The sequence below is a fragment of the Solea senegalensis genome, linkage group LG11 (assembly GCF_019176455.1).
Source record: "Solea senegalensis isolate Sse05_10M linkage group LG11, IFAPA_SoseM_1, whole genome shotgun sequence".
NCBI classification, from domain to species: Eukaryota; Metazoa; Chordata; class Actinopteri; order Pleuronectiformes; family Soleidae; genus Solea; species Solea senegalensis.
Genome location: NC_058031.1, coordinates 5436047 through 5455480, shown reverse-complemented (window position 1 = coordinate 5455480; position 19434 = coordinate 5436047). Strand labels below are relative to the sequence as shown.

General features: G+C 40.1%; 2 protein-coding genes across 2 annotated transcripts in view; one reads left to right on the top strand and one right to left on the bottom strand.

The window, feature by feature from the left end:
• The window catches only part of LOC122777379 (kelch-like protein 12), a 40722-nt gene extending 36129 nt beyond the window's left edge, over positions 1 to 4593 (bottom strand). Inside the window, exon 1 of the mRNA XM_044038584.1 lies at positions 4302 to 4593. The gene's annotated coding sequence lies outside the window, so the exon portion shown is untranslated. The remainder of the gene's footprint in view (positions 1 to 4301) is intronic.
• A 1-nt stretch (position 4594) lies between these two features.
• peds1 (plasmanylethanolamine desaturase 1) lies at positions 4595 to 13561 on the top strand. Its single transcript, XM_044038588.1, has 6 exons — positions 4595 to 4800; positions 6751 to 6870; positions 6953 to 7044; positions 7134 to 7278; positions 7389 to 7601; positions 8697 to 13561. The coding sequence occupies exons 1-6, from the start codon at positions 4665 to 4667 to the stop codon at positions 8816 to 8818; spliced, it is 828 nt and encodes a 275-aa protein (XP_043894523.1). The 5' UTR covers positions 4595 to 4664; the 3' UTR covers positions 8819 to 13561.
• Positions 13562 to 19434: the final 5873 nt, after the last annotated feature.

Sequence of the window (19434 nt, the reverse complement as noted above, 5' to 3'; positions counted from 1 at the left end):
GCTTGGTGAGGGGGGCGTCTACTCCACCTACTGGTGGGGCGGAAATTCAGTTCGCACATGCGCTGTCCACAAATGTGAATATTTTCCGGTTGCATTGCTCCATTTTGACAAAGGAATCATAAAACTGAAAACTTCTAGTTTTGGAAACAACAATCAACATTTTCTGACATTTTAAGTACCAAAGAAGTACTCGAAAGTAATCTTTAGTTGCAGCTCCAAACAAAGGCCTTATGAGTTTATGAAAATCGAAATTCACAGACACCTGTAACCAGGCTCTATTTGAATAAAACCTGTTGTCAATCACTCTGGTGTCCACGTTTATCATCTCTTTTCCTCCAAATGGGAGTTTACAAAACTGACATCACACCCTGGTGGCTGACTACTGCTTCACTTTTCAAAGTTTAGATTTTTTTAAGTCCATGATTACTGGATTCTCTTTCCTTTGCCTCCTCTTTTCCTTTGTTTTACATCTGCCAAACCAGTTATTAAAAGGTCAAGCATGTTTAAGCATATACTTGCTTTAAAATAAAAATTGTTTGGTTTTCACTGCCTTATTATAAGGCAGGAGTCTCCAACCTTTTTGCTTCTGAGAGCTACTCGTGTTTTATTACCTCGTTATTATTCTCATAGCTCATTTCAACCCAAACAAACCGAATGAGCTTGAAGGGGAGATAGGGTGAAAATGTAAGCAGGTTTAAGTTTGTTTATTGAAACCTTTGGCGAGCTACTTGGAACGAGACTGGGACCTACTTGTTGGAGACCCCTGTTATAAGGCTTTAGGCAAGGGCCTTGATTAACGTACGCTGCCTTCTTGTGCTGCCATGTTTCTACAGCAGCACAGGTTTCACATTTTGAAGAAGTTTTCTTCTTAAATGAAGTAGAACAAGTTTCCTAGTATGTGAAGGCCACATGTTACAATCTACTGTCTCAGGATTACTGACTCTTACACACTGCACCTTTAATAACACATCTGGGCTTATGTATTTATGCCGCCCCGTCTCAGCCAGTCATTTCAAAAACATAATGCTCCTGTAACTGTGTTACAAATAAGAAACAAACAGCCCACAACATGACTCCGTGAAAACACTGTTGCTGCTTTTCATTTACATTTTCTCACTAACAACAATGACACTCTGCTGTCACGCTTTTCTTTTTCTTCTTTTTTTTTTTTTACTTCCTCCTGTTTTAAAATAGTCCACACAGCTGACATGATCAACGCAGAGTGACAGACGTGTGTACCCCTCACTCACATTCTGGTCACATGATGTTCATGGGGCACAAGTTTTTTTGGAGCACGTCAGAGTTTGTGGGTTTCTTTTCCTTTTCTTTTCCCGACATCCCATCCAGTGATTTAGACCAATACTGATACTGATCACATCAGCTCGTCCATATTATTTACACAGATCAATTTCACACAGTCATTAACCAAAAAAAGGGAATAGCCTGAAGATCTGCGCCTTCTTTCTGTCTCCTCTTTACAAACCACATCCCAGAATATCTTAAACCTAATAACAAAATAACATAAAACTGCTGAATACAATGAAGAAGGCTTTGATTGTTAACTAAAAAAAAGTATTTCTAATGTTTTACACAATATCTAAAAATGTAGAAAATATTTGGAAACACTATAAAAAAGACTAGATTAAAACATGTTTTTGTAAGATATTGATACAGGTGGTTGTGGCGAATACTGAGTTTGTGTAGCAGACTGATGGGAACATGTCTCTTTGGCTTCCACTGATTTATAACAAACTTAAAACTCAAAATGAAAACACAAACCAACCACAGTTCCTTAACTCAGAGCAACCACACAACTAACTGCTGAACACTTTAACCAGAATTTGTTGACAAAGTGTCCATCCACGCCCTCTACAGTCACAAATCATCAACTCGACTATAATGGAAAAATACCACTCAGTGGCAGCCTGTTTACCATCGTAATAATCTGTAAGCAGTGATGCTCATGGAAGAACCCCTGGTCTGGACACATCTTCACACTCACAGCAGTCCCCCCACAACATTTACACACATTCTCACACGCACGCGCGCACACACACACAGACTAGTTTAAACCAGTCTGTCTGCGTTGTGTTGTGGTTGAGTTGTACTCGATGATGCATGCACTCCAATACTGTGTTAAGAGTCATAGTGGGTGTTTTGGTCAAAACTGTCCTAGCCTGGTGTTGAGAGAATTGATTTTCATAAATGTTGTGATTTTTGCCGTCATCATAATAAATAAATAAGTAAACATCACAAACAAGTAATCTGATACAGTTAATTCCCTCCGATGTCACCTAGGCATCACATACACACACATATATATATATGTGTGTGATTTTAAGAGGATCTAATCCAGTCCAATAGCACACTTAAATCTCAGCTCTAGTCATATACAGATTTGTGATTGGCTGAACTGAGATCTAGGAGGGAGCTGAAAGGATCTAAGCATTAAGACAACAGCGTCAGTGTAAATATTTAGTTTGTGTGTATCTCCTCAAAAAGCATTTCCCCTGGTGTTAGGCCAGGAACACTTTTCAGTTCGGATATGTCTTCAAAACACTGCTTGCCTTTCCCAGAAACATACACTCTTCCCTTTTCCCACGTGGAATCCAGAGCATATGCCCGATCTGAGGTTACGTTTTATTTTGTGACTAATTAGATTTTGTGGCTTTACTGGGAATTTTGACTTTCTTTTTTTTTTCCTTTTGGTTTGGCTCAATTGCTAATTACTGTTACTGCCATCAAGAAAAATCACTCCATAGATGGAATGCACACACAGTTTGGCATTGTTATGGTCACAAGCCCTAGAGAAATAAAAACACCAGTGTTTCTAAATCATAAAGGGTCTAAAGGAAACAAATACCTCTATATTAAAAAGAAAATAAATTATATGATTGTGGAACCTTTGAGCCCCCTGGTGGTTAGTTGCTTGCCTAGCCTGATTGGTAGTTCAGACACAGTATTTTTAATTACTTAGATCATTTACTTAATTTAAGGAATAAATATCACAATAAAAACTTCACTTCACAAGGAAAATGCATTTAAATTCCCTGTAATGTTTTTCCCCTGATAAAACTTGCATACTTTACTTCTGGAGGAAAGCCATAGTCATCTTAGTGGCAGTAAACCCCTTGAATACAATGAATTAAGCAGGGCCTTGGATGGATTATCAAATGCCAAATGGACACGGGCCCAGGATTATAGACCATAGACAAAGGCCACCACTACTGTTACCAATAATATTTGTTTTGTGCAAGTCAGAGTTAAACAAGTGAGCATGAGACATAAAATGACAACAAGATATCAACAAAGAGACAAAAACAATCACAAAACAACATAAACGTATGTGTCTATTTCAGTCTTGTGGCCCTAGCAACTATCATTGTTTCTTATTTTCAAATACTAAACAATGTAAATAGCTACGCTGAATACACAGAGAATGAACACAAAGCACAAAACAATGTTGTCTTGTTTCTCTTCTAATCTGCCTCTTTTGTTCTTTACCAGTAACTGTAGGCCTATTATACCAGGGGACCATTTTGTCATAATCCATAGATTATCCAGGCTGCTTTAATTTCCTATGAACTTAGTTTTGCCTCGGTGGTGGCAGGTTATTAGTTATTATTAGGGCTGCAAACGATTCATCGATTCATCACATATCAACTAGTTTGAGGTTGTTATTTTTTACTTAAACACAGCATATACTCACATTTCTCAGCATTGTGCAAAAGTATTCAGGCGCCACCAGTTTTGTTTTGTTGTCAGTTTTATGTCTAATTCTGTGATCATTGGTTGAAAATTGGTGTTGTATATTAGCAATGAGTTTAACTCAGATTAACATGTGTCTGTAAGTCTCAGAATTGTCTTGAATAAACCTGGTGTAATAGACTTTTTTCACAGCAGATATTTCTCAACACGACAAACAGGTTTTACTCCAGGTTTCAGTGAAAGGGCAGGTCTGAGGTCACACTAAATACTTGACACTTTAACCGGTAGTAGCTGCTTTTTCTCTATTTTGTGGTGTGTTCCAATAAAGTGTTAGAGATGTGGTCGTTTTAGCATTGCTGAAACATTACGTCTAATGTTACTGTTATCTATAACAAAAGAAGAAAACGAGGAAAAGAAAATCTTTGGTATATGTGGACAAAACAATGCATTTAAGGACGTCCTCAAAAACTGAATTGTCACATTTTTGTTGGCCCAAGTAGTCTAAAAATGTGTGACTTATTTTAATAGTTTTTCAATTTCAATAGACTCCTTAAATCTGCAGCAACTAGTTCTAACACAAATTGACAACTCACCTCAATATATGTTGTCAGTTTTTGGCTCTTTTTCTCCATAGTTGAAGCTCGTTGAAGCATATTCAAACGGGGGAGCGAAATCGCTGTGACACATGTTCCGGTGTTTATCAATAAACCGACACCGCCCTCTACCGGTGAAGGTGGATAGCGCTGACACGACGGGTGGGGCCGGGAAATGCGGTCTTTCCGCTGCGAGCCACTATTGGTCACGTTCGCGTTCCGAAACGGTCTTCCCTCCGCTGATTGGCTGTGGTGCTCACCGAGTTGCTCGTGATTGGCTTAAGTCTCTACGTTGGCCGTGGGCTGAGGAAGTCGATGACTCCGATGGTTCCTGACTGAGAGTGGAGACTCTGACGGGGAGAAATGGCGAGAATGGTTAACAAGAACGGCTGCGTAGAGGAAAATCAGAGCCCGGACCCGCAAGGACCGGGTCGAGGGGTGGCTAGATGGGGTCCACAACACGCCGGGGCTAGGGAACTGGCCACTCTGTACTCGCCAGGTGAGTGAGTGGATCTTTGTGTGGTTGCTCTGCGTCCTATGCGCTTGTCTCCCAAGTGGACGTGAGTGGCGTGATGTAACGACGGTCTTTATGTAGTTACCAAGTAACAAGACTGAAACAAAACAACTTGTTAAACCACGAAATAAAAATAAAAATCGCCGGTTTATAGTGAAATGGCAGAATCAGGTGACGCGGAACAAGCAGCGACAGCTCTGGTCTGGTCAGTGTTATTGTTGTTGTTACACAACATGAATGATCTGAAATTGGCTGGTTTTTGTGCGTTTTTTGACATGTCCACGCTCTCGTGACAAGCTGCACGTGTTGCACGGAACCCGCCGTGACCTTTCATGACCCTTGTTTGTGAATCTATAACTCTTACAACAACAAAAAAAAACAACGTAGTTTTGGCGTTTGGACCCAGTCCTTCCACAATATTGTCATTTGGAGTTGACCATTCAAGGGTGACAGGCCTTTCCGCCCATTGCACAAATACTGGCTTCCTTTTAAGCAGCTCACCAACACTGGAGAACTTTATGAACATGGGCGTAGCATGAGATATTTGCTCTTTTGGGCACAGACAAATAGAAGCCCCTCTCTCCCCTCCCCGTGAACTGGGGCATGGGTCTGTGTGACTTGTCTCATCTCTTTATTCTTGTTTCCCACCAAGTGGTACAATTCTGTTCAGTTCAGGCCTGTCAAACATAGAGAAGGGTGCATAAAACCATGTTTCGGTACTGTAGCGACTAAGTCCTGTACTGTGGCACTACTGGCTTCTGATTGTTTGCTGGTAGGTATTGTTGCATGACCAGGAGCCGGTGTCAGCCTCAGACAGAATATAAGAAATATAATACAACTCCTATAGTGGTTGTGGGGGGAAAGTCACACAAATCCTACAGGTACGGCACATCATTTTTTTGGAACAGTACCAAAATAACCGGCCCCAACTGTTCCATTTTTCAGTTCCCTTCCCTTGGGGTCCCTGAGTAATGGTACAGTATGGTATGTGAGGAGCTACACCTGAAAGAAAAGTGTTGGTCCTTTGTGACTGATGTTTCTTTAACGTCTGTTCTCATACAGAGTTTGATGTCTTATTGAGACAAACAACCAGGTAGGGCAAAATGAGCTGCTGGAAGTCCTCTGTTATTGTGCGCTGTGTTGTTGTCTGTTGTGTGGCATTCGCCATTGTCACACCAGTATGACGTCACGCCACATGGCCATCGGGCACAGCCCACACCCCGCCTACCAAGTAAAAGGTACTGTTCTGAGTCGAAACCCAAGCCTGACCCAGGGCTTTACTGTTCCAAACCAAACTGCAACATGATGGAAACACAGCAAAAGTAGCTGATCCGTACCATCCTAGATTTTGGTACCCTACTGTCCAGATACTATTCACTGTCACCTGCCTTGTTCACAGAGTCTTCACAAAGTCTTATGTGTGACAGGAAAAATGGGTTTTTTGTTTGGTGCAGCCCAGAAAGCAAAGAAGAAACAAACATGAAATGCTGCATGTCCTCCATTGTTGGTCTTTGTTTACTTGCAATATTTCTTCTTTGTGGAATTTATAAATGTGTTATGACGTCACACTGTGTACACAGAGTTCTATGACTCTCAGAACAAAACTGTAAACTTCATACAGACTCTGCCCTGTGCACCCACTCTGTAATCAAACAGTTTGAGTTAAGAGTTGATCAGACTCTTTAAAGATGCACACTGATATCTTTGACCCAGTTCCTCTACGGTGTTTTACAACTAGCAAAGTCCAGGGTAATGTGTAACTGTCACTGTCATAAAGATGCATCTGATTATTAATTCTGGTTTACAAACCCTTGGACATTTTATTTTCAATTCCATAATGTCCTCATCAAGTCCAGGTGCTGTGGACTAAGGACTTGAATGTGCAGCAATCCTCTGTTTGTATTAAAATGTGTGCTCCTGTTGTTTTTCTTTAAGGTAAAAGATGCCAAGAATGGATTAGTGTCGTCTTCTGCTTCTCTCTCATGGCCTTCAATTTCATTCACCTCCTTGCCAATTTCAACGTTGGGCATTTGTGGCACATCCCATTGGGCACTGGTAAGTGTTGCAGATTGGAGAGAAAAAAAAATTGAAATAAGAAAAAGAATAGTAAATATTTACTCCTCCAACTCATTTTTAGTTGCAGGAATACTCACAGCAGACTTTGCATCAGGACTTGTTCACTGGGCCGCTGATACTTGGGGATCAGTGGATCTACCCATCTTTGGAAAGGTGAAGTTTGCATTAATTAAGTTTTTTTTTTTTTTTTTAAAAAAGCTAGAATCCATTTTTGTTCTGAACTGATGTGATCTGACCTGCAGGCCTTCATACGACCATTCAGAGAGCACCATATCGACCCCACAGCCATTACCCGCCACGACTTCATCGAGACCAACGGGGACAATTGCATGCTGACCATCGTCCCTCTGGCAAACATGGCCTTCAACTTCCTCACCCTCAGCCCTGGTGTGTTTTTATATCAACAACCCGAGCCTGACATGTTCTGCTGCGTGAAAAAACTGTAATCTGATCTACGTTTCCCTTCCACTTTGTTTCTTTCTTCCTTTTAATTGCAGCGGAGATTTACCACGTCTACCCATGGTACTGCTTCTTGTTTGCACTCGCCATCTTTGTGACGCTCACCAACCAGATCCACAAGTGGTCGCACACGTATTTCGGCCTTCCTGGTTGGGTTGTGTTGCTGCAGGACTGCCACGTCATCCTTCCTCGCAAGCACCATCGCATCCACCATGTCTCCCCCCATGAGACATACTTCTGCATCACTACAGGTTCGTCTTTTTGAGATTTCAACACTGTTCTACAATCATCATGATCGTACAAGGCTGACGCAAACAGTCTGTATGATGCTGACACTTATGAGTCATAGGTTACGACACAAGACTTGAGATTGGCTTTGGTTTTTTCTACTGACCCACATTCTCACATACTGTCATTCCATTTACAACCGTCGCAAATTGACTGTCTCACGCTGCCACTGATTTCATGTAACACTGCAAGTCAGTAGATGTAGATTGTAGCAGCCAGTCAAACTGTGGTCATTTTAAGTTTCTGACACGTTTTACAAACATGTAAAAAGTCTGATTTTAGTCAGACTAACACAGTAATTTGTTTGTCTTAATGTAAACACATTAGTCCGACTAAAATCGAGCTAGTCTTAGACTAACATACTTGGATAATGCGATTCATAGTCCGATTACTCCTGCATGTAAACACTTAGTCGGACTGAAGTCGGACTTGGAATTATGCACACACACACGCAAGATTTTCTCCCCGGTCTTTGACGACATAAAGACTGCAGTACTGTTAGAAAAGAACAAACAACATGATGACGTTGGCAAGAGTGAAAGCTAAAAGAAGACCCACTTCTGGACTGACGGACAGACAACATTTATGCTTTGGAACCCCAGTACCATTCACTTCACTGCCCCCATCACGCCATATGCTGTTGTTTTCCTGCGATGTAAAGGTCAACAGGAAGTCAGGTCAACAGGAGTCAATACGCTCCAGCTGACAGAGAGATACAGTACCACCTATGGCCAATAAAGCGATTTTCTCCTCTGCCTGTATACTCAGACTCTTGCCTGTCTTAGTCAGACTACAGCCTTAGCTCCATTAAACTGTGCATGTAAACGTACGAGTGTCAGAAACTTTTATCAAGCGATCTTAAGTCGCAAGGCCAGGTTTTACGACTTCTCACTTCTCAAGATCAAATAAATCCCGGTTATTGTTTCATGTTTGGCATCTTTTGTCTTGGACAACCTTAAATCATAGATTGTATGCCAGGCCAAAAAAAGTATCTTAAAGATGATGATTTTGACGAGATTTTGTTGGGGCATATTTACCAGTGACATGTGTCTCTGCAGGTTGGTTGAACTACCCACTGGAGAAGCTGGGCTTCTGGAGGAACCTGGAGGATCTCATCCAGGGTGTGACGGGAGAGAAGCCCAGAGCGGACGACCTGAAATGGGCTCAAAAAGTCAAGTAACGCTGCGGGCTAATTTCACCCTACCTCAGGAGATGCTGGCTCTGTCCAGGCTTCTCACCCCCACAAACACACACACACACTTTTTTTTTTGCCTCACTTAAACTGAATCCTCCATTTTAAGGTAAACTAACAGTTTCTGATGCCATAGCTTTAAGTCTTGCACATTTTTTTTGTCTGCTTCTTAAGAGGAGGGCTTTGTTGAATGAAATATTCATCACTCACTCATGGAGATCGTTTGTGTAAACTGCAATATATATCTTCAACTCCCAGTGTGTTTAACACCACTCATCACTTTGTTTAAGGTGATTTACAAAGGCTTTGGCTAAGAGGGTTTGGTTGGATACATCATTTGAGATCGCAGTCCTAAGGTGATTCAAATATTTCCCTTCTTACCAGAAAATTTAAATGTACCCATGAGAGAAGATTGAATTAGTCTCCTCTCTTTTAGAGTCGTGAACTGTTCATTTGAAACGTCGATAATGAAGCATATATTTAAAACCGCTTTATATTCTCTGGATCATATATTTTTTCATCTATTTATTGTGGAGTAATAAATAAAATTTGGATTTAGGCCATATTGTGTCATAGGACAGGGTCGATACAGTCTAGGATGCTTTACCAATGTTGATAGCTCATAAACAAAGTGGTAGATTATTGTTACAATTGTTGACTGTTGTCGTGGTGAAGACGAGAATAGTTTTTTGGTCTGTGTTCTTCAGTATTAACCAGCACCCACTGTTGATTCCAGTGACGAGCTACAAGTCAAAATGCAGAGTCGCGGCAAGGACAACGACTACAGTTATTTACAAGCCAAATCAGTCACCAGCATATGAACGAACAAACAAACACCACATTTTAAATGTATAAATAAATGCTAATGTTGCTGTCGGATGATTCTAAGCAGGTGTTTTCAGTTGAATTTGTTGATGTGATTTGGCTATTTTCGCTCTATAAACACAGAAATGTTCAGACTCAGTGGGAACGTCGAGTCATTTCGATGTCAACAGGTTACACGGCAATGACTGTAACTGTTGTCAGCGTTGATGCATATCACATTGTTGCCGCTGAATCATTCTGGGTTATTCTCTTAAGTCGTCTTCACAGATGAGGCCCAGAGAGGGGCATTTTTGGGAGTTTTGTAGAAAAGAGACATTTGCATTTGTTTCGTCTGGTTGCCTTACACACTGGAAATGCAATCCTTGTGTCTTAATTTCATCTTTTATTTGCAGCACCTCTTGTGCATCATTCTGGGATTTGTGTTTCATGAGAATCAGACACAGATACTCCAAAGTTATGTGCCATCTGTATGTATGTAACATGTACTCGGTTTACACCAGGCAGTAAAATAGGGGATCGAAGTGCGATGAGACGATGCTTGACCACGTACAGGAAAATGTACTGAGAACGCATGGAGCCAAGAGAAGTGGTCAGAGACGCTCTTTGACCACATTGAGCACAAAGTGTAGTCGCTCTAATAATCATGACAACAGCTACTCTGCAGGGGTTTGGAAGTATGGTTGTGTGAGGTACTGACACCTTTCAGTTTCTAGCTGGAAATTGTGTCTAACGGCCAAATAAAGCATGTATACGGAAGAGTATTAGGGCCACATGTAAAAAGAATAAAACAACATGAATTCTGAGAAAAAAAGTCGGAATTCTGAGTAAAAAGTCAGAATTTTAAGATTATCTGACTTTTTTTCTCAATATTCATGCTATTTCATTTTTTCCTTTCCATAGATATAGAATCATAGATGTAAGCACACGATAGAAGTTAACAGGTGAGGCTTTTGTTTGGTGTCTTAAATTCAAACAATAATATAATAATAATAAGATGGAGTGTTCACAGAAACGCCAGTGCACTCACTGTGTCAATACCTCATAAAACCACTCGAAAAACCTGAATTATCCCTTAAGGAAGTGGTGTTCCTCCATTGTCACATGACACATGAAAAAACCAAACGACAGACGTCTACCACCAACCTTTGTTGTTCATAGAAGTGTATTAATTCTGGGTTCAAAACTGTGTTTTAATGCCAGGTGTAAAAGAGTACTTGTATTCATTCCTCTCATCTTGCTCTTTTTTAATATATATGGAAAGGGAAGCCTCAGTTTCAGAGCGGAACATTCCCAGTGAGTGACGTTGCCGTGGCGACGTTGCAAGGGCTTCGGTGACGGCTGTCGAAAACTTGTTATTTCTTCACTCCTTCAGATGAGATTATGTCATTGAACTAAAAAGGTTGAAGTAGTTTTTTAAGTGCTTTAAATAATAATTTGTAAATGTATTGTACAGCAAGTGACTATGCAGTGTAATAAGAGGCTATGTCTTAATTAATTCAATATGAGTGGGTTTCAATGCCTTTTCTATTTTTAATAGTTTACACACACACACACACACACATAAACCTGGAGCTCATGTACCATGTACCAACGTATGAACTGCATGACAACATGATTTAAACTAATGAAGATGTCACTTACATACAGTAGGCGTAAAGAATGCATGCATGCACAGAGCATGTCGGCCTGTGCGAGCGATATACTGTACTGGGTCACCAGCTGTCCTGTTTTTGTGTTCTGACCAATGAGAATTGTGCTTTGCTCCAAATCAACTTCATTTTTACCTCTTTCACTAAGTTAAACCCCCAAAACCGTTTGACCAAATTGTCCCAGGTTTGAACTACCAAAATGTTATCTTCATGCCAAGGTTCCAGGTCAAAAATGAGTTGAAGTCACCGGGTCAACTTGGCTTCCCTGGTGTTAAGACTCCGATCCATGCATCATTTGTTCTTTCAACATTCAATTGAGGATCTAAATAAAAAAATAAATACAACTGTTTTCCAACTGTTTTCCAATGTTGAATGAAAGAATAAGAAACTTTAGGGTTGTTTTCCGTACTGAGTTTGTGCATTAATCAAATGTAGCAAATTTAACAAATTTGGCTGAACGTGATGTGGATATTATAATTTCTCCCACTCGCATTGAAACTAGAAGTTGTTTATTTACGACGAGCTCATCTCTTAAGACAAATAAAGCCATAAACTAACCACATTTAAATATAGAATAAAACTAAATTCCAGTTTCAATGTGAGTGGGAGAAATTAAATATCCACATCACATTCAGCCCAAATTGTTTTTTTGTTTTTTTTTAGATTTATTTGCTACATTTTGTTGCGGCGATTGCAAGGATGCAGTTTCTGGAGTCGGAGATGAGTTGGAGATTAAAGTCGGAATTCTGAGAAATGAGTCAAAATTCTGAGATTAGTTATGGTATTTAAAAGGTTTTGGAGAAAAGGGGGAGAAAAGGGAGACGTCAGGTTAAGATGTCTGGCGCCTTCCTGTAGAGCAGACCTTGGGGAGGACTGCGTAGTTGAGTTATCAGTCCTGTGGTTAGCCTCAGTGGAAATACAAAGAGTCACATTCTGTAGACAGATGATAGCGGCCAGTGCTACATCGAGGCCTTTGTGATTAGCGAGTTGCAGCTGGTACCGTCCTGAGCTGTTTGTGCTTAGGAATGTGGACTGCTCTTTTTAGAGAAAGTTTTTCTCATGCACATTTGATGACGACAACAACAACAACAACAACCCTTTCGTTCAAGATCGGAAAACATGTCATGAAATGATGCCGTTTTAATTTCCAATTTTTGATTCTCAATTGAATATTGAAAGAATGAATGATAAAGTGATTTCCTCCAAGTAGATTACTTCATTATAGTAAAGTTGACTTTGAAACCAAAATGATGCTATAGATTACGTAGTAGTCTCATTTTTTTTTTTTTAAAAATGGAAGGTTTTATGTGTCACTGCATCACAGTTTAAGACCAGTATACATATTCTATACTTATAATTCTTTTTTTTTTTTTGGATTAGTTTAAGGCAAAACATTGTCGGTGCACCCACCGTTCAGCACAGCTGAACTTTTTCTCTGCGTGATGTTTCCGTGCTTTAGTCGCTTGCTTTTTGTGGTCATTTTAAAGGTAATTTAAGGGTGTCAAGATTAACTTGAGGGACTATTTCACTTTGAAAGTATACAGTAATAAAACAAATAAATACTATATAGGGCGGTAGTTGTTAGGAGTGAATATGGAGATCACTTATCGTTCATTTTTATTCTCCAGATGATCTCAGGATTGTGGTTATAGGGTCATTACATTTGTAAAGACATATTTAGAAGAAAAAAAAGGACAAAAAGCACTCCTTTTACTCACATTACTTTGACTAAAATAGCTAAAATGCAAAAATGGGTTCTGCCATAAACATTATACATCAGCAAGGTTTTTTGAGGTAGCATTTGTGATTAAGCTGTGTGTGTTTTTTCTTTTGTTCTGGGCTTTCATTTGTGGTTCTGAAGGGTATTTTGTGACCGTAAATATGTTCCAACTAGGAAACAATATTGTGGAAATCAAATCATCTTGTTAGTAAGCGGGCTTGGCAGTCGTTGACTTTTTACTGAATGGCCTTATCCTCTTCCTGATTGATTTTACTGTAGATCTTGTCAGTGACATAAGTAAAAAAAAGAAAAAAGAAGAAGCTCACTGACTCACTTTAAATTGCCCCTCGTTTGCCTCTTGCTCCTCCTGAGGCGAGTTATTGAACATGGATGTTGGTGACATTTGCTGGTGGCGATTGGGTTTTAGAAATCTAGGAAAATGCCTCGATGCCTTTTTGTTGTCTTCCACGTGGGAGACGTACAATGTACATATTAAACTGTATTTATAAAATAAACTAAATAAAGAGTTGATAATCACTTTTGTTTGTCGTCTGTCTTGTGACGTTTTTTTTGTGCTCTAATGGCCATTTGGACGTCACAGCAGGAAAACCACAGGTGTAAATAATCAAAGGAATGACAGCTGAGTTCCATTTGGCTTCCTCAGTGTCAGGGTGACACTGTCGCACTGTTTGTCTTTACTGAACAGAGCCATTGTTATCCTGTGCTTTTCATGATGCAATGTGTTAAAATGTCAGCTGTGGAAAAGGCCTATGATATTTTGAGATGTTTGTTTGTAGTAAACAATAGTCTCAGTGTGTTTTTATGAAAAAAAAAAAAACACCTTTCACTTTCTAACCTGTTTGTAAACCAGTTTCTATCGAGCCTATTTAAATGACTTAAAGCCTGATGTTTACACTCAACTGTTTTTTGGTTTTTTTAAACTTTTCTTCCTGTTTATACAAACATCGGAGCTCATATGTGAATACTTTTTGAATATATAGGTATTTAAACAGTTTGTCACTGTAGGAAACTAAAACAAGCATAAATACCACTATGTTGGGAATTTAGTACAACAATAATGGCACACATGAAGAGAACAAAAAATCATACTATTAAAAGATCAAATTTAGGGTTAAAATAATAAGAAATGTACGTCATGATTTCTATTTTAAATTGGGTTGCAATAGTTAAATAGTAGTAAAAAATATAAAATAATGGTAAACAATAACAAGGACATAAGTTAGTTATTAGTTATAGTTAGTAGTAGTAGTGGTGGTGGTGGTGGTGATGATAAAGCCTCTCTTTCCTGTCCATCTTTGGTGTCACTTATTACTCATTTATGGTAATACTTTTTTATTATGGAGGTAATATTGTGGTAACAACTTGGTAATAACAATATGTACATACTTTTCCACTGTTCCACAATATCAAGCTATTACTATACAAAATAAGATACTTTACTGACACCACATAATGATGTTACTATAGTGCAATGTTAAGTTTTTATCCCGTCCTTCTTTTTCCAGTCTATAACTAGTACGTGCTGAACTCGCACATCAAAGTCTATTTTTCTTAGAGTTTTCAGTAAATGTGGCAAAGAAAACTGCAAAAAAAAACAAAACAAAAAAATCCCATAGGAAACTAATGTAGAGCACAGATCAAAGTTAATGTTAATTCCAGCCTGTGTGCAAATCAAAGGCTGTGCATCATTCAGCAGGGACATTCAATCTTTGAACCTAACCTTTCAACTTGTTGGTTTCTCTTGAAAAGATGTGGATATCAATGGAAAAACCCAACATATACCACGAGCAATCACTGGGTACAGAATAGAAACCGTTTGTGTTGTACATTCTCAGTGAAGATGAATTCACATCACATCACATCGGGCCAGCATTATTGAGAGCGGTATTTGAGGACACAGACACGTGATGGGTTCGGAGAGGGATGTTGCTGGACCTGACCCCGGAGGCCCTCTGACCTCGGAGTACACCATCTTCCTGATGGAGTCTTTCCTGGGGTCAGGCACGTTTGGAAAAGTCGTGAAATGCACGAGAATAAACGACATGAAGACGGTGGCCATCAAAATGATGAAGATACAGGGCCTTGACGTCGAGCCTGCGAATGAAGAGGTGGCCATGATGAGGAAGCTCAAATCACTGGAGTCGGACAAATGCAACCTCGTCCACTGGTACCGGGCCTTCACGGACGGGAGACACATTTTCCTGGAGTTTGAGCACTTGGACAAAACTCTGTACGAATTCATGAAGGAGAGACGTTTCAATCCTCTTCTCCTGAAAGAAATCCGACCCATCATCCTGCAGGTACGTCCTGCTGCTGTACAGTGCTGTGATCTGGCTTTGTTTCGTCTCCATTCATTTTGAATGGAGGAAAAAGGGGTTGAGAGGTCGGATCCGAAAGTTATAAATAGCAGGGAGAAAGTACAATACTCGATAGGCTATGTCAAAGTAGCTGAAAACCAAAAATAAAACGTACATAATCAGAGGTCTCAAACTTGGGCCCATGGGCCACATGTGGCCCCCAAATCAATTTCATACGGCCCCCCACTTGCTGTGTGTTGTTGATGTTAACAAAACTGTCTCTTTTCATACTCGAGGTTGCAGACACCTAACCTAACTAAATCTTATTCATCCAACACTGCTGACATTAACAATTTGAATAACTTTCAGCTCGCTAACGCACTCAGTCACTTGAAGGCCGCTGGGATCATTCATGGAGACATCAAGTTGGAAAATGTGATGTTGGTGGACCATCTGCGGGAGCCGTACAGAGTCAAAGTCATCGACTTTGGCATTGCCTGTGAAGTGTCCGCCGCCAAAGTCGGCACAAAACTCCAGACCCGTCCATACCGGTGAGTGGGATGACACACCCGTAAACGGATCACAGCTTTGTGGTGGTGCATTAGTGGCTGAAATTATACAAGAGCAGACTGCCAAGGGTTTCACTTTGCACACCTGAAATGTTTACTTTACCTGCTCATAGCTATTGCCGTCTTACATAAACATGACAAAATTCATCCTGATCTGTTCAGATGTTACTGAGATAGACACAACTGAACTTTAAATTTAAATTGCCGCCAAATCCATAATCTGGATCCAAATTCTAAACTGAATTTGTGATCAGATCTGATCGAAGTCTGATGTTGGAGTGCCTGATCCTGCATTTTTATTATTATTATTATTATTTTTTAAATCTGAAGAGTTTTGACAGTTTTGCCAATTATAAAAGACAGATTTCTTGAAAATTTGAAAAAACTTTGTGACATCATCAGTCGGTAGCTTCTTACCTACATTTAATGGGAGATACTTGGGTGATTACTCATTCAGATTGGTCTGTCAAAAATGGTAGACAGAAGGACAGATAACCCCACACCGGTGAGTTAATAAACCTGCCTCCTCACTCACATGTCTTTGTGAGGATCTTAACTCCAGTCACATTAAAATCACAAGCCTCCAAACTGTGAGTTATATGACCTGATGGACAATGTCATCATGGTTTGCTTGTCCTCCCTCAGGTCTCCAGAGATCATTTTGGGTCTTCCGTTCACAGAGGCCATAGATATGTGGTCTCTGGGTTGCTTGGCGGCAACAATGTTCCTCGGCACGCATCTCTACCCTGGCAAGAATGAGTATGATATGGTGCGCACTAATAAAAGTTTTACTCAAAGAATCTGGTTTTATGTTTTACTGAAATAATATGTAAAGGTGGAGGTAACATGAATTCCAGAGTGACTTTAAAGCTGCTGTGTGTAACATTTTGACTGTTCGGTCTTATAACAGTGAACAGAAACGATCAGCAAGCAATCGGACCTGACTGAGGGAGCGCTTGTGTGTATACAGTAGCAGTACGGGGGGAAGGTGTGGACAAGAGGGTTTGATCCTGTCAAACTGCTGAATGACCAGCATTTTTGAGCAGAAGAATTTGCCCCTGAAACGTGTCGCGAGCGCTTCTTTGTGTTTTCAGTCACACACTTTACTAGCACAATAGTGCTGTTGCCTCTGACATGTTAAAAGTCAGATTTTAGTCGGGCTAAAACAATAATTTGGTTTAGTCTAGTCTTAGTCGGACTAACATACCTGGATAATGGGATACATAGTCCGATTACTCCTGCATGTATACACTTAATCGGACTGGAGTTGGACTTGGCGTTCTGTGCATGCACCAAGATAACACAACACAATAGTCTCGGTGTGTTTTTCTGTCTTGTAAATGGCAACAGGATTCAATTCACACTAGCTTATAGAGAGATACAGCGCCTAAGGAGGCGGAGTCAGACGTACACGGCATCCGCATGTACAAACGGACTTGGCAAGTTGTCTGATTGCCTTAGTCGTACTATGACCCTCGATTAAACGCACTGTGACCGAACAACATTGTGTGAACTCGTTTGAATGTGACAATGGTTTGAATGGAACAGACATTTCTATTTAAAAGTTACGCATTGCAGTTTTAAAGTGTGTTGTATTTTCAGATGAGGCTCATTGTGCAGACTCAGGGTCAGCCACCTGACTCCATGCTCTCTGCCGGATGGAACACTTACAGATTTTTCCAGAAAAACGTCAGATCTACTAGAAGTGTCTGGAAACTCAAGGTAACTAAAAACCACCTGATGGGTTTCTTTCTCACATTGCCGCCATGCTGGCTTTAATATCATAGTTAATCAGTGAACATGAAAGCTAATTCATCTAATCCATCAACAATGTGATTTTTAAACTTATTTTGTATGTTTGGTTATTTACTAAAAGCCAATTGCGACTGCTAACAAGTATATTTCTGATCAGTCACCAAAACAGGTCTGGGGACTTCAGTCAGTGGAAACCAGGAGGCTAAAGTTACAATCTCTGGATGACATTGAGAATGTAGTTCTAACTTTTTCATTCATTTCATTCTTCACTTCTTCAGCATAGACAGAATACAATCAAACTGACGATGCCACCCTGACCGTAGTCACTGCTCTGTCGTCCTGTTTTAGATCTGGTGCGTGCGGTCACATCATTATGTAGACGCATTTGTAGAGATGACCGATAAGGAGGCGTTTGTGGACTTGCTGAAGGGAACGCTTCAGCTCGAAGCCACCAAGCGGACAACACCACAGGAGCTGCTGCAGCATCGATTCATCAGCATGCAGCACTTTGACGCCATGCGCTGCTACAGCAAATAGTAAGGGAACAATGCAAATTAATTATATGTTTTTTTACATACATGCAAATTATTATTTTTTTCCACTAATTTTCCTCTACTTTTGAGTTTACAACAGTTACTGAAATACATTGGCGGGTGAGATTTTAGTGTGTGATTAAAAGTTTTCAGATGTGCATCCTACCAGTTTCTTTATTCTAGATTAAAATACTCCACAAAATAAAATACAACTTCCACATGAAAATGATACTCCAAACTCAAGAATCTGATCAAGCCCAACGTCAAATCCATCATCCAAATCTTTTCCTATTATAAAATAGTAAAATCATAAAAGATGACAAACTATATGACCAATTAAAAAATATAAAATGCAACAAGAGCAAATGTTTACATAAACATAAGTTATAGAAATATTCCAGCTAATAACACTATTATTTTGAATAGGTAAACGAGATAGATGTTTTTGCATGTGTTGTGTAATGAATCTTCATCATGGTAATTTTATGACTTTATACATTTCTTACATATCACCCGTTTAATTAATTCACATGCGTGATCAGCTATTGTTTGGATTCATTGTATTGCAGTGCCAGATCCTGTTCTTTCATAATGGAGACCTCTTTGAAGAACTCCCTGACCAATGACAGTAGGAAAACTGTGTGTGGGTCAGGGCAGCGGCCACAGTTAAAAACTGCCAACATTGCCCAGAGGAATTCTACATCTCAGGCAAAGGGGAGCAGCATGGCCAAGCCCAACAACACCATCTCACATCCCTGCACCAACGTCCAGGCCCCCATCTCAGGCAGATCAGGGAAAAAGCGAAAGATGGACGATGAAGATGTGCAGCCTAAAAACAGAACCAATGTTCCGCGGTCAGAAAACAACAGAAGGCGGGGCCAAAAAAAAACTGCAGGTCCGACCACGTCCTGCTGTGGGAGGAGAAGCCAGACGTGTGTTGCATCAGAGGTTAAGAAGTCGCTGGATCGAGGTCATGCCGACAATGAGAGGTCACATCGTGAGAGGAGGAAACACAGAAAATGCATTGAGGATGGAATTGGCAGCAACAAGCACAATTCCACACATGCTTTCCATCTTCAATCTAATGAGAGCAGCAGCATGGTGCAGCAACTCTGCACCAACAACACCCAGGGCCCAATCTCACGTAGATCAGGAAAAAAAAGAAAGCTGGATGATGACGACGCGCAGCCTAAAATCAAAACCTTTTTTCTGTGGTTAGGACACGACAAAAGGAT

Coding starts and splice junctions, on each gene's coding strand:
- peds1 (XM_044038588.1), top strand. CDS start 4,665: ATGGCGAGAATGGTTAACAAGAACGGCTGCGTAGAGGAAAATCAGAGC. Junction 6,871..6,952: donor GCACATCCCATTGGGCACTG/GTAAGTGTTGCA, acceptor ACTCATTTTTAG/TTGCAGGAATACTCACAGCA. Junction 7,279..7,388: donor CTTCCTCACCCTCAGCCCTG/GTGTGTTTTTAT, acceptor TTTTAATTGCAG/CGGAGATTTACCACGTCTAC.